Genomic DNA, 15,813 nt, shown 5'->3' with positions numbered 1-15,813 from the left:
TAGTGTATAATTTTAGTGTGCTGTCCTATGTTGATACATTCCTCTGAGTGATCTAGACAATTTAAAATGATCTGCAGGAAATTAACCCCATTTTGACCCTTAATTGTTAAGGAACAAAGCCATCTTTTATATACTCAAATATCTTACAGGAGATTCACAGCATGTTATTCAATTATATTGTCCCACGTTGATAAATTTACCCTAGTGATTTAGACCGATTTAAAGGATTAGCAAGAAATCAACTCTGCAATGATTCGTAATTGTTAAGGATCATAGCATTCTTTTAAATGCACAAATATCTTTTTGGAGATTTACAACATACAATTCTAGTGCGTTGCTTTAAATTATTGAAGTTGTTTGAAATGATAACCGTCTTTGACTCGTGATTGTACAGGTATTTGCCTTCTTTCGTATATCCAAATATCGTGTTGGAGATTCATAGTACAAGTTAATCAATTGATATGAATAACTTGTACGTTGATTAACTCGTACTATTTGGCTGGAAAGCATTGTCTAATGACTCAGTTACAGAATTCCAAGCATACGTTGTATGTATATTTGTGCTAGTTTAGTTGTGTTTCAACACGTATTTTGAATAACCCAGTATACTTCAAGTTATAATATTTACAATTATATTATATGAGGCAAGTGTAAATGCTGTGAAATAATTTCGAAGGCAAACTCACTATTTCAAAAATTTCAAACATTGTTCTACGAAATATACTTACATAAAAAAATCACATTCCAACGATGCTCTGACAGAGTTATGGCATACAGTATTCAGTTTGGTATGATGAAATTTTGAGCAAAATAAACAAAACACCAACACACGCTTAACAACTGGTTTAGAATGTTTGTTATCGGTCGATAAGCACTTGTTGCTTTGCTTACAGCAACTTCACAATCGACATCTGACCATTTGAGGTCCACAATAGGGAGACTACTATTTGTACCAGGAATGGTACATCTTGCCTTTCGGGAAATGGAATTTACGTAGAGAGCTGCTTCTACGCTAAGCATATGAACGTGGAAAGTTTCTCGAAGCCATCTTCTAAGCCATCGTCCTAACCATAAGAGTTCACAACTACAGTTCCATGGGTTGTCTTCAAGTAAAACACCACCTAAAAAATTCAGAAAGTATTTTATTCATACACTGTTAACAAAATTTTATACAAGCATTTTGTCCTTCTTCCAGATAGATGGCAGCACACATGTTTTTAAGATTTATTCATAGCATATAGATGGCAGCACATTTACTCTTAATTACCTCAGAACGTAAATAATGACAGTAAAAAATTGTTAACATCTATATCTCTAGTCATTTGTTTACTTTCACAACTTTTGAACTTTAATGGGGGAAATTCACCTTAAATGTCTCGGATAAATATGTTAATGGGTAATATATTTATGTTTTTGTATTGGTACTATTAAATAAATGAAGAATAAATTGATATTGGGCGGTGATAATCGGACATAGAAGAACAGCCACCATTTGTATTCGCATTATATCGAATATATGTCATAAAGATACCAATAAATACTCGAATAAAGACGGAAAAAAGTTAAGAGACAATAAATATATGGTGTACTGACTTGCTCCTGACCGATCAAATAAGAGGGTAGCGTTAAAGACAGTTTCTTTATTTACAGTCTTATATGTACAAAGGAACAACTCGTTCTCATATAGGTTAATATGAATGATAATATTTACAACACAGTTGAAAGTTAAACATGAATGGTTCCTCGATTAATTCAGAGAAACAACCTCACAAGAAAAGCTAATAGGCTGTTAGCGCATCCGGCTACTACAGGAGTAGCTCTAGGAATTCACCGATCTTCATCGGGGGGATTTTAACTCAGAAGCCCGAATCACACGAAGCTTCTCTGATTTCTCCTCAAAATGAATCTTTCTCTCCTCTCCTTTCGCTTCCAAAAAACTTCCAAAAAAATTTCATTTTCTGTCAAATCTCTGTCTCTCATTTTCACATTGGTGCACTTTAGCTCCCTGTCACCCAATAGCTGTTCAGAAAAATCCTCAATGGCCTACAGTTTATCGTGGGAATGTCCGTTAATGATCCATCCTCGATGCTCATTAACGGATGCTGACCCTTCACAATGAAAAAAAAAATAAAGATTTACATTCGAAGGGTTCGACACTCTTCCCCTTTGAAGATACGATTTATTTCCTTGGAACGACGAAAAACGCACGTGTGGTTCTTTATTCGAACACAACAAATGACCAGATGACCCTACTAGGAGAGAAGATCCTCCATCTGGCAGTCTGGAGGCACTAAACAATTTGAGGGTGTTACACAGTTTTTGACACAGCTGGCCGGAAATGCCAATTATCAAGTATGAGAACCAGGAAATGTTACAATGGTTAACAAGTGTCTCAGAGCATAGGAGCTGAATCTTTACAATAGGCAGATGACACAAAACGCAATGAATGAACAACTCAAATAACAAAATTGATCCAATGCATACACTTTAAATAAATGGATTTATACAATGTGGAATATGAAGAATCAACATAAAATTTTCATTACTCAAAAATATAAAAATGAAACGAAATATAGGGGGAAGATTCTAATGTATAAAGTAGACAAAATATATTAATTACAGAGGGGAAGCTTAAAATCAAATACAAACAATGAAATGTAGACAATATGTACTATCTAAGTAATAGCTAGATAGCACACTAACAAGTTATGCAAAAAACGATGTAACGAATGCTTAACTTTGTAGAAAAATAAAGAAAGAGCGATTATAAAAAATTGTTTTTCTGTGAACCATTTCGCTTGTGAATTTGAAAAACTTGAGCTTCGTCACAATTTTAGGAATACGGGTCACAGTTAATAAACTGAAACGTTTCAATAATACTTAAGTTCTAGTTAGAAATGAGTAATTTAGATGTCTTTCAATGTGTTTAGCATCCCAGAATAGAAGAAGCAAATTCCTGAATGAAATATGCACAGTAAAGTATTAAAAGTAGATTATTCCAATTCTTTTCCTCAAAATATGATTTTAAATGTTTTGCGCTTTCATTATCTGTAAAAATAAATTATAGTACACAGATTTTAAGTTTCTATTTTAAAAGCAAAACAAAAACTAGACTTAAAATCTAAAAAACATAAGGATGTAACAAATTTATAAATTTATAAATTTCGACTATTTCAGATTTACCCATTTTTTTTTTAATTTTTCCAGAAAGGTTGTACGAACTATTCATGAATTATGACCATGCAGTAAAAATGCATGGATTTTCATTTTTCAGGAAATATTCAATAACAAAGGCATTTAGAAAACTTATTAGAAATTGATAAGGAAAGAAATGATTTGCACCCCCCCCCCCCGTTTGAGCTAATAAATGTTGGCTGGAAAGGATTTTGGCTGATTACAATATGCAATCTTCAGCTGTCCTGTATTTATTTTCTAAAAAATAGGACGTCGGTTTTCTGAGATATGAAGAATATTTTTTTTAAAACGCAAATCTTCTATAGAGTTTTAATATTATAGAATACTAAGTTTTCTACAAAATCATATGAATTTTATCAAATATATGTCAATATTTTATCAAAACATTACATTAACCTGTAAATGGAAACGGGAGTCAATATGACTCCGCGTTGTTCAGTAACTCTGATTATCACGTCGTTTGTTTGTCCTTAAATACAATTATCTTCTAAGTACTTTCCAGTTGTTTTTTTAGTAATATGTCGACAAAATTCTAAGTATTAACACGTGCGTGTTTTGCAAAGTTTTTGTTGGCGTTTATGCAGTCATTGATTCCACGTCTCTGAAACTGTGATTGAAAAGAATTATAACGCACCAGTTAATTTCGTATTTCACATTGCAATTCAGTTCCTTTGTCTAAAATAACATATTGTTGTTTAAAAATAAATGAATTATACTCAACCAGGACCTTCCAGGAAAAAATATCGGCCATGTGATCCAGATAAAACCGTTGAAGAATGCGAAATGTCAGAAGATGTTTTTGATATTAAAGATGAGGAAAAGATTATAAGCTATCATAAAGAAAAAAATTAAAAAGAATGTTTAAAAAAATCAGAAGAAGAGGACGACATAATTGGCATGGAAAATTATTTGCATGGATAAGAAAAAAATAGAGTCAAGTGGTCCAAGAAGCCATAAGTGGGTTCACATTCCCGGACGCTTCAGAACAATATTATTTTGAAGCTGCCGAGAATTCTTCAAATTTTCAATGGCTATATCTGACTGAAAGGGAAGTCAGGATCTACATTTCCCCGAGCGATATGATGCTTATTATTGTAAAATATACAAATCTTAAATTTACTGCAGTTAGGCAAAAATATTGATATCAAGAGAAGTAGATTTGTGTGATTTGGATATCGTGGAATTACGCGCCTTTATGGGTCTATTATTTTTCATTGCTGCTTTTAAATTAGAAAAAGGAAAATGAATAAGGAAATATTTTAAAATAATATTTTAATATATTGTATTCTTTATTTGTTAAATTCTAACAATTATTAACATTAGTGTCATTCCGTAATAGCATCTAAACGAAGTAAATACTCCTTAAAAGAATGCTTAGGTTTTCTTATAACATCTTTTCAACATTTAATATTATAACATTTAACATTTTTAATATTAATATTTTAAATATTTTTGGTAATTACATCATTTTCAAAAAGTATTGTGTTTCCAAAATAAATTATAGTGCTGTTTACAAAGAAAAAAAGGAAAAATAACAATGGCGTCTTTTTGACTCCATGTTTCTGACCACGTGAGGAAATTCATATCTCCATTTACGGGTTAAAATTAAAAGTAAATGTTTTGAATATCCTATGAGCATTTTTAGCAAACAATTGTTAACTGTGGAAGTGAGAAACACTGAAACTCTTCTGTTTCAAAATCTCAAATCCAGCAATATAAAGGCAACTTATATGAAGATTGATTTAAATATCATTAAGTTTCAGAAAGAACAAGAAAAAAAAAGATATTGTTCATTAAATCTCTTGCGCAAGAGATATTCAGAAACCATAACAAAGTAAATTATGAGACTAAATTAATTATAACACAAGTTTCGGCATCTTTTACTTGCAGGCATCTCAATTGGTTTGTCATCATGTCGAATCAATGCATAAGAAACATACCTGTGATATGTTGCGTCTGATAAGCATCCGGACCATCCCTGGTGACTGCCGCCAAAACTCCGGGTCCCATGCTCGTGAGCTGATTATTCCTTAAATCCAAGGTCAAATATCTCACATCAGGCAAATATCGTAACAGGCCATCAGGAAATCTGTTCACCATTGTATTGCATATCCTTATGGTAAGTTCATGAGTGGACAATCCCGAGAAAGCATCTGGAAGTATCTTCTGCAAATTTGTTCCTGTAATAACAAGTTCTCGAAGTTTGGTTCCGAAAGCTCGCTGTACTTGGTGCGACAGAGTGGATTCTTCTACGTTTATGGTGACCTTTCGTAAAGCTGGAGCTTGGGACAGTAGGTCTTGAAGACGGAAGGATCTTACAGAAGCGTAGGAATCCGTTTTGATAGTTGTCAGAAATCTGCAATGGTAAAAATTGTTTTATTTGCAATAGTCGATACAAAATGCAATGTGGAAAAAAAAAGTGTAGAGACTTTCATCTGCTTTTAGAACGTATAATTTTTTTTCTTTATTCGTGTCATGAATTGTCTTCGATATTTTATGTTGAATATGGATTTAATTGTTGTCCTTTAGAATTTTCTACCGTTACAATCTCAAACGTCTAAACATTTGAATATGTAACTGTAACGTTTCTAATGTCTTATACTCTTAGAAGCATATGACAACAAATTAAAAGTCAAACGTAGAAATCATTTTTAAACCCTTTTATTTAAACTTACATATTTTAAGTTTGTAAACGCGATATTTGTAATCGCTTTTTCACTGACTTTTTCATATGATCCAGAATGAAATCATGGACATTTGGAGGAAAAAAACTTTATTAAATAAATTCAGAAATTCATTATTAGCTAATGATATATTAATCAAAATTTTAATTTTAAATTGTAGATAAAAACAGATGTGGTTTTAACAATTGTGTTCCAACATTTTTATATAGAATTAAAATCTGACACGTTTCAAAGAAGAAACCATGAGACATATAATAAAAAAATCTATTTTGACTGCATAATAATAAAAATACTGTCTTGCAAAAATGTATACATATATGTAGAATATCTTTGTAAATGTCGATTGTTCTCTGGGGCAGTTTCATGGGCCTAATGAGGACTACTATTCAGAAATCTGTGTTTACTATCTGGGTTCTATGATTTTAATTTTCTGTTTTCCCTTGTGAGACGAGGATTAGTTGACTCTTTGGGGTATTGCAGTTATGAGGGAGGGATTTAAACTGATTTTTACTCACATTGTGAACATAGTTATTGAGTGATTTTGAAGAGGTCTTGGTATTTATGAATATTAGTATATTTTTTTTTATAGTGTGGATCTTGTCATCGTTAAGAGTATCCGATGCTACTGTCTAATATTATTCTTTCTCGAGGCTATCTTCTGGTTTCCGCTTGTACCATAACAGAATTAGCTGGCATTCGTTGGCATAATAATATACTGAGATACTAATGAAAGAGGAATTACTTTCTAGACAATAATAAAATAAAAATAATTGTTGTGAATTATGCATAAAAAATGAAACTTTTTATTTTACAAATGAATGAACTGAATATGATTTTTGGGTACCTTTATTTTAAAATAATTGATCAGAATTCGGAAATATTAATAATAAGACCTCGCTGTAGAACATCTAAGTGTTTGTAGTAGTGACTGTAGTAGAACATCTAAGTGTTTGTAGTAGTGACTGTAGTAGAACATCTAAGTGTTTGTAGTAGTGACTGTAGTAGAACATCTAAGTGTTTGTAGTAGTGACTGTAGTAGAGCATCTAAGTGTTTAAATTCCTCTGTTGACCATCAGTGCATAGACGGCTGAATAGGCAGATTTCCCATACATAGAGTTCAATTAAAATATGATAGGAATCTGTAAATTTGGAAAGTAAGATATTAAATTCGTCCATGTGTTGCGGTGCTCGTTTTGATTTGCCATATTCATAGACTAATTTCATAGATAAATTTCTAAAAAACTGTATTTCGGCGAGTTCAAGAAGGCCTAACAATCTCTTTGTGTCGGGTATGTCGACAGTTTTAATATTTCAGCTTTGCGTACCTCATATATCAAAAATTAAAAGCATATTAAGGATTAAATTATATGACAACATTTGCATAGTCCAGAATATTATAATATCAGTTTTAATAGGGTGAAACATTAATTTGGTGTAATAATGAATATATTGCCGCATTGAAAAGAGACGGTTGACTCTCCATGAATGGTCATAGCAGTGGTTTCTTAATCAAGAGATCGTAAGTTCGAATCCCGCTAGAGACAATGCAATTCACAGTCTGTGTAAATATTTATTCCCTTGATTCTATGTTTTCCTTTATTTCATGTTCTAGAAGATTCTGGACCTTTCTTTAGTTTACCAGATAAGTGTTCTGGACTTTTCTTGATGTCTCCAGAATAGTATTCTGGAACTTTCCCTGCTAATATAAAAGCAGAAGATCTGTCATTCACTGTGTTCTGAGTTGAGTTAATAAATTGGTTTAGCTTTACTTCTTGTGTGTGTCATTGCGTTCCACACTAAAGTATCTATATGACAATATATATTTTTTTAAATTGACTTCAATTTTATTTAATTATGTGTCTAACAAAAATCTGCTACGAGTTCCGTATTCATCATAAATAATTGTATACTGTGGCAGTATAAACATATCCTCACAAGCCAACATAACCATAAAAATTCACTATAACTATTAGTTAAGATTAAAAATATTAGTATAAATATGTAATTGAAGAATTTAAGTAATCGGACAGTTTTAACAGTTTTTTAAAACTAAAAAATTGGTCGTTTATATGTCTAAAGTGATAAGTCTATTTATATGCGATGAAAGGTTTGAAAAGGAACTGAGCATCTTTATTTAATGCAAACAGGAGGTGAATCGGCTTGAATAATGAAGCGCTTCCACTGAACAATATGGATATATTTCGACGATCTAATCAGTTAGATCTGTACCAGGACAGTTTGGACGAAACCGTGCAAAGGTGGTAGACAATGCGCGAATTCAGTGGCACCAATGCTAGTGTGTTAGCATTCCCATGGTGAAAAACATACTTAGTCCAACATTTCCACCTAAGATGACAAGCAAAGCAAAAGGAAAATTTCTTCCCTAACCTAGAGCGTAAAAACCAATTACTGTTTTTTAGGGGGGGGGGATCTGTAATTTCCATCTCAGCTGACGATTTTGCACACACTATGAATTAAGTTAAATCAATGTAGGAGTCAGATTGGACAATTAGCAATTGGAGCTTTGGAGTTCAAGATTTTTACAGGCAGCAGAAAAAGCATTTTAAGCTTTGAGGCAAATGGCTAGAAATTAAACATAATCGACATATTTATCAACATGTTAAAGAATACTTTTCTCTTGTTACAATTTATAATTCGATAAAATTTGTAAATAAAAATTGAGTAGGCGCTCCTTTACAGTTTTTATCAATATATATATATTGCTCCCTTTTTTCCGTGAATCATAAAATACATTATCATTTATAAAATAGTATTGTCTTAGAGCAGGAATCAAACTGATATAAAAAAGGGGGTTGCTATTTAATTAAACTAATTCTTATTACAACTAATTATTAAAAAATTGCATCCAAAAATTCCGCAATACATTTAAAAAAATCATTGAAATTTTTTGGCAAACTGCAATTATAAGAATTTGACCAATTATTAAAAAAAGGTATGGTCTTGATTTCTTAATGCAATAAATTGTTCCGTTATTTTATAAAGAAATATCTACTGATGGCTGGAAATAATGAAGCATTTTAATATCAAATGTTCAGCAAATAAAATTTTCTTAATAATTGAAAGTCAACATAATTTTTATGGAAATATTTAAATGAAAATTGATAGAAGGAAAATTAATGTTCACAAAATCTTACCAACCACAAAATACCGTCAGATAGTCTTTTAGTTGATTAAAAGACACAAATGTTTAATATAAAATCTGTATTTGTAAAAAAAAAAAAAAAAATTTCGTTGAAGTGTTATAAGAGATTGTCATTTACGAAGATTAGTTTGGTCTGAGCTAATTCTTCTCTTCTGACTTACTCAAAAGAGACATGGCATGAAGGACCCAGCAACATTAAAAATTAGACGGATAAAAAAAAAGAAAGAATAAAGATGACATTAGGCAAAAAAAGAAGATTTAAAAACATATAAATAATAAATTATCGTAAGTGATATTCTTTTTCCAAGTTTTTTATTGCCTTTGGAAGAGAACCTGTCTAGCATTGCAAAAGATGATGAGAGGAAGGCACCATTTTATAGTACTTTAGAAAAAACTATATTTAGCGTTATTTTACGAAAAGAGAAATCAAGGATAAATGAATGGATATGGATGATTTACCATGAAATAAGCGCCAAAACCATTAATAAAGTTTACGTCTAATTATTAATGGTAACTTCAAAATCCAGTCTTATTTGGTTTAGTGCATTAATACTACATAGTCATTAGTTTAATGTTTTTTTTCTATATTAACATCTTGCTTGTATGAATAATAATAATTAGAATTAATTTCCAAGAAGAAATTTTAAATAAATGATGCAGGATATTTTTAAACATGAATGCTATAGCATCTTTACATGAATGTTATAGCAGGTATTTTCCTTATGATGCAAAGATTAACATTTATAAGCCACATCGACATGTATTCTATTTGATATAGTCGTAATCTTTTGAAAAATAATTCTCAATTGAGAACTTTAATTGTATATTTATTGAGGTTCATTGAGTATTTTTGACATCTTTTATCATTTGTTTCTATTGATGCGAACAAAAAATCTTGCTATTTGTTCAAAATGTTCTGGAACTTCAAAAGGAGTTTCAAAATATAAAAGAATTTATCATCTGCCTTTGAGAAAGCAAAGGATATAATGTGATCAACTAGTCAAACCCGTTTTTTTTTTATTCAGATCAAACATTCACAGCGTATAGTCTTCGTATAAAAGGTAGGTGGTGAAAAGATGTCGAATTTCAAATATTATACACTTGCAAAATTTTTTATTTAGCTCTTGAAATATTTTGACAATGCAGAATTTTTATATCATTATGTTAGTAGTTATTCTTTCAAAATAACATTGGTGGTGAAACAGTAATATGCCGAGTTAGAATTTTCAAATTCCATGGATAGCTGTAAAACATCCAGAGCTTTGAATGAAAGCTTTTATGGCCATCAGATAGATAAATTGACATTGCCGGAGAAATTAGTGAAGAAATACCTATTTGAGAACAACTGCAAGGATTTTTCCTTGAATGTTTAGATGATTCTTTAAGATGCAAGCACCCATACCTTTTTAGATTTTTGATACGAGCTTTAGATTTTTGATATAGTGACTAATTTCTTCTTTTGAAATTGTGGTTATATTTCATCTTAAGCTTTCAGAATATTCTATATATTTTGAATTCAGGTAAATGGTCCAGAATTTGTGCACTTTAAGAAAGATCACAGGATGGAGCTGTTTGTTGTAATGGATACAGGAGTTAGATTAGATTTTTGGTTATGAAGGAAGGTTCCTCACTTGTAGAAGTAATCATTCAGAGATTCTGAATGCTTTGGCTTTGTGAGGTCATATTTGTGATTCGTTTGAAATCATGCATGATCTGTTATAATATTGTGTTAATTCGCACATCCCTTTTGGGAATCTTGAGATGAGATGAAATTTGCACGAGAATACATTGAAAATATCTTAAAGTAAACAAGAAAAATCCAGAAATAGTTTCGTCTTAAATCTCAAATCTTCGTCTTTCGTTTTAATTTATAAAATGATATATTACTTTAAAATATGATCTTTAATTCTCATTATATTTTAGAATTTTTTTAAGTCTCCAAATATTAGACAGAATTTTCGTCATCTATTTTGAACTTAAAAAGATACTGCATGTAACAAATGATTTAGATTTTTTTAATGTAATTTAACTTTGTTGGGATGAAGCGAGCGGACTATTTTTCTAGCGTAGGAATATCCTTGTGATTACGCTCTTGCTTCATTACGGCACCATTCCTCCCGCGAACTGCTTAACATGATGCTGTGTGCGTAATTGTCAATGTCTGTGTTCTTTTCTTTTTGTTTTCTGTGTCTAATAAATGTGCTGCCTTCAAGAACCATTCTGCGATTTATTAAAAAGTAACAACAAACTTATTTTCCTTTTTATGAATTTCCATATATATGTTATTCATTAATTATAAATGATGATGAATATGTTCCCCCATACTCTTTTTCGAATATTTATTTCTACAAAATGGTATGAATTGCATCTAACTTTGGTTGCCTCATGGAACCATTTTGGGATGCGCTTATCCCTCTTTGTTAATCTTAGCACGTATTCCAAGCATATTAAGAATTCTGATGTAAGGACTGCATGTTAGAATTTGAGAAACTTTATTTTTCTTTTTAGATTTATTATATTCATTTGATTTTATAAAACCAAAAACAGTAAAACCCCGTTTTATTCCACTCTCCTTTATTATGATTCTTAACTCTAATAAGATTCAATACTTTAAATGAATATTTCTGTGATTTAAATGGAATATTAATATAATTCTCTGATTTCAGCCAGGCAATGCCACATTCAATTTATGGATGAAAATTGTTTGCTTTCCTGACATAGAAGTTGAATTTAAAAAAAATCATGTTTGGATATTAATTTATCATTTTTCAAATTTTATTTCGATAGGCAGGAAACTGAAGTAAAAGCAAACTGAAATGAAAAATATTTTTATTAGACTTGCAGAAGATAGATAATATAAAGCATTGATTAAGTGCGTAATTTCTTATAAATTTCATATTTTCTTATTAATTTCATACTTTTTTATTAATTTCATATTCTCTTATTAATTTCATATTTCAATTTTATTGTCATATTTCAATATATTTTCAACCTTTATAGAATAATCGCTGACTTTAAATTTTGCTCCTTCCCACGGTAGGTTAAGTTTTTTTAAAAAAAACAAACAAAGAAACTAAGAAATAGTAAAAGTTTTTTTTTTGCTGTCTCCCACGTTAGGATAGGTTTTTAAAAAAATGAAGAAAAGAAAACCATGAAATAGTAAAAGTTACTTTTCTAAAGGTTGGAAAAAAATGACTAACGTGCATCCGGAAAATTTAGCACTATAAGAAAGAAAAATAAAGAAACTTAAATAAAACTATTTTTATTGAAAAAAAATGCTATCTTCAGAAAACAAAAAAGAGGAAACAATACTAAAAAGGAAGAAAACATACGAATAAAAAATAATAATAAAATACGAATAAAATATGTTTCAAATAAAACTGAGGAAAGTTACAAAATTAAAAACACTTGAACACTTACCATATTTATGTACTAATATACGAAAACTTTGGAGATAAACAAAAGTGAAAAAAACGATGGTGGCGAAATTGGAATTCTAGATATTTATATAAGAGATTTTTTAACTCTAGAATCTATAAATAGATAAGTAAAAAGTGTATAAAATCTTTTAAAACGGGATTTTTATTTCTTTTTATTTTAAGTCATGGATTTCTATTATCATCATCTGAGTGATATGAATGTTTGATGCATTTTTTATTGAAAATGGTTAATTTATTTCTCTCTTAACGCTGAATTCTTTATTTTTTCTTTTTTTCCCCCTAACTCGGGGAAAAATAGAATTGTCCGTCATTTTTTTTTAATATTTAGATATAGCAAAACATGATGAACGAGAGGCAATTGCTATGTTAAAAAAATTGTTTCATTAAAATTTGTAAGAACAAATCCTTTTAAAATTTGAAAATATAAGTTTCATTTTTCAATTTTATCAGTAATAATTTTTCAGATTAAAGGGTACATATATTTGCACATATTTTTATGTCGATAAACTTTTCTTTGTTCTTTGTTTTTGATAAAATCTTTTAATATTAAATATATTAAGCTAATTATCCATGCATGACCTAAAAGAATATCAAAGCATTTTAAATTTTGCATATTTATTCAGTGTTATTTGGATGCTTTAGCCCACAAACGAAATAAAAGGGAAAAAAAGTTATATCTCCATGAAGATATCAAGAAAAATATTTTTTAAAAAATGGATAGACTTAAAACACGATAGATACAGTTCAGTCACTAAATTCGTAAAGCGTTCAACAAAACGTTATACTTTACCCATGTTAAATCATATACATAAAATATGTCTAATTATTATTTGAAAAAAATTTAATTTGATGATAATACTATGGAAACAGAAATGTAATTTAAAAGAGCTGTCATAATTCTGCAAATAATAAATTGTGCAAAGAGTTCAATATTATTTTCATGATTTCTTTACACAACATCTAGAAGAAAAGACACCCGAATTTTTCTATTGAGAAATTACAATAAAATTAAAAAATCGGTAATTGAAAGCAAAGTAAAAGCATATATCCCATACATACTTTCAACATTATAAAAAAATATCAATTTGCATTTGCAAGAAATTGATTCACTGAAAGAAATTTTCTACATTGCCACATTAGGCGAAGTTAATACTTGGAATAAAATTCCGGTTTGACAAACTTTCTGTAGATTAAATGTCACACAATCCCTTATCAAATATAATGAAAATCCTTTCAATCAATAAGCCTATGTTGAATAACATATTCTAAAAATCATTGAAAATCAAACTACAGCGAAGTGGTAATCTACTTATTGTATACCGTATTTAATGCATCTTAGAAAGCAATTTTTGGCAATTTTAGCATTAACATGTGTTAAAAGATAACGAATTTAAAATGTGTGACACATCCCATACTACGTCGTACACATATACATAACAGCAAATTTCTGTTTAATCCCTACAGTGGCTTGTAGGGAAATACCGCATAAGCTTTTTTTTCACAGACGTAAAATAATGAAATATGTGAAAAACATTAGGATAAGCTAAAAATTGATAAAATGAAATCATTCCGTCACACTACATAGTTGAAGTAAATGAATGAAAATTACAAAAAAAAAAAAAAAAAAAAAAAAAAAAAAAACCTTGTGCAATATTACCTTTTTTGACCGTGTCACAAAATGTGTTAGTAAATCTGTATTAACAGAAAGACCAAAAACACGAATAGCAGAAGTGTTCATTTAACAATCTTCAAATTTGAAGATTTATTTATATATTTAAATCGCCAACAATAAACATGAAAAATGAATATAATGCAAGTATGAATTATTTATGCAAAAGTAATCAGTTAAAACTCGTAAATGTCGTCTCATTTTACAGAGTGGTTATAATTAAACTTCCCTTATAAACAACATCCTACAACTCAAACAGGTGAACGGATTGCAATGAAGTTTGGTATACAGGCTATACACTAGATGCGCTCACGAAATGTTGAAGAAAAAAAAATTAGTTCTAAAATGTTGACCAGAGGGCGCCTTTTCTGGTGAAGCAGTAATTTTAACAAAATAAACGATCAAAACAGAATGCAGAAACAATATTAACATTTATTAACTAGTTTCTGATCACCTTGTCATCGAACCACATTAAGTAAAGTTAAGGAAAAACTAACAGTACGCTGTTTGAGGGAAAAGAAAACAGTTCATTTTGCAGAAACAAGAACGGATTAGAACAAAACTGCACAAGTGAAGCAGTTGTTTATCGTGTCCAGGACGATGTAAGGAAAGGTACTCCATGTGACCACCCTCATTCATCTGCAAAATTTCAAGTCGATGGACAGTGTGTTCAATAGCAGATCGTAACTGATCAGTTGTGATGCTTCACACATGAAGCGCTATGGAGTTCTTTAAGTCATTCAACGTCACAAACACCGTCGCAACAAGATACCGTCATCATTACAACCGGAAACATCGACATAAAACATGACAACGACTGCAAACGTTTCTTATCCTAACCTACTTTGCATTTTGCATAACATATTTTGCAACTTCCTCTTCTTCACAAGCATGCAAATCTCGACATTTTTTCCTAGAATTGACAGCTTTTCCCAGTTTTACATTTTATTACTCCTAATTCTTGTTCTAGATTGTTAATATTGTTTCTGTATTCCGTTTTGGTCGTTTATTGTGTTAAATTTAATGTTTTTCCGGAAAAGGCGCCCTCTGGTAGACATTTTGCAACTAATTTTTTTATTTTCGAAATTCCATGAGCGCATCTCGTGTATAATCCAAATACCAAATTCCTTTGCAATTCGTCCAGCCGTTTGCGTTGTATAATGCTGTTTATAGGGGAAGTTTAATTATAACCACCCTGCATAATAAATGTCATGCAAAAGTAAATTTATTGTCACATATAGTAAATAATGTGAGGAATATCATCAGGCAAATATTTCATTAAAATGACAGAAAATCAGTTTAATTAAAAAAATAATATTTAAATTTATTTTCAAATTGATCTAAATTTAACAGAAGAGAAAGAAAGCACTTGTCTTTAAGACAACTATACATATGGTAAAATTAGTTTGATATTCATCGACTGCAAAGCGCTGCAGCACACGTGAAAAGCAAAGCTACGGTTGGTCACATGTGTTTGGCTGGATTGAATTTTCAGAAGAATTTTTTTTCTTTCATTTAATTTATAGGAGCTAAGTAAAAGCATACACTTCATCAGTGGAAAACTTCACTGAAAACGAAACGAAAGAACAGTACGGTTTTTCACTTCTTAAGCAAATCTCACTAAACTTGTGATCACCTTCACCAGTGATTGTTATTTGCTTA

General features: G+C 30.3%; 1 protein-coding gene across 1 annotated transcript in view; it reads right to left on the bottom strand.

Moving 5' to 3' along the window:
- Window positions 1-742: 742 nt before the first annotated feature.
- The window catches only part of LOC129985293 (chaoptin-like), a 63,858-nt gene continuing 48,787 nt past the window's right edge, over window positions 743-15,813 (bottom strand). Inside the window, exons 5-6 of the mRNA XM_056095270.1 lie at window positions 5,136-5,551; window positions 743-1,121 (exon numbers count right to left, since the gene is read on the bottom strand). Of these exons, the coding sequence (XP_055951245.1) occupies window positions 781-1,121; window positions 5,136-5,551 (757 nt within the window). The 3' untranslated portion in view covers window positions 743-780. The remainder of the gene's footprint in view (window positions 1,122-5,135; window positions 5,552-15,813) is intronic.

The sequence above is a fragment of the Argiope bruennichi genome, chromosome 9, assembly GCF_947563725.1.
Source record: "Argiope bruennichi chromosome 9, qqArgBrue1.1, whole genome shotgun sequence".
Taxonomy (NCBI): Eukaryota; Metazoa; Arthropoda; class Arachnida; order Araneae; family Araneidae; genus Argiope; species Argiope bruennichi.
Note: the sequence above shows the minus strand (reverse complement) of the source record. Positions and strands in the feature narration are given on the sequence as shown.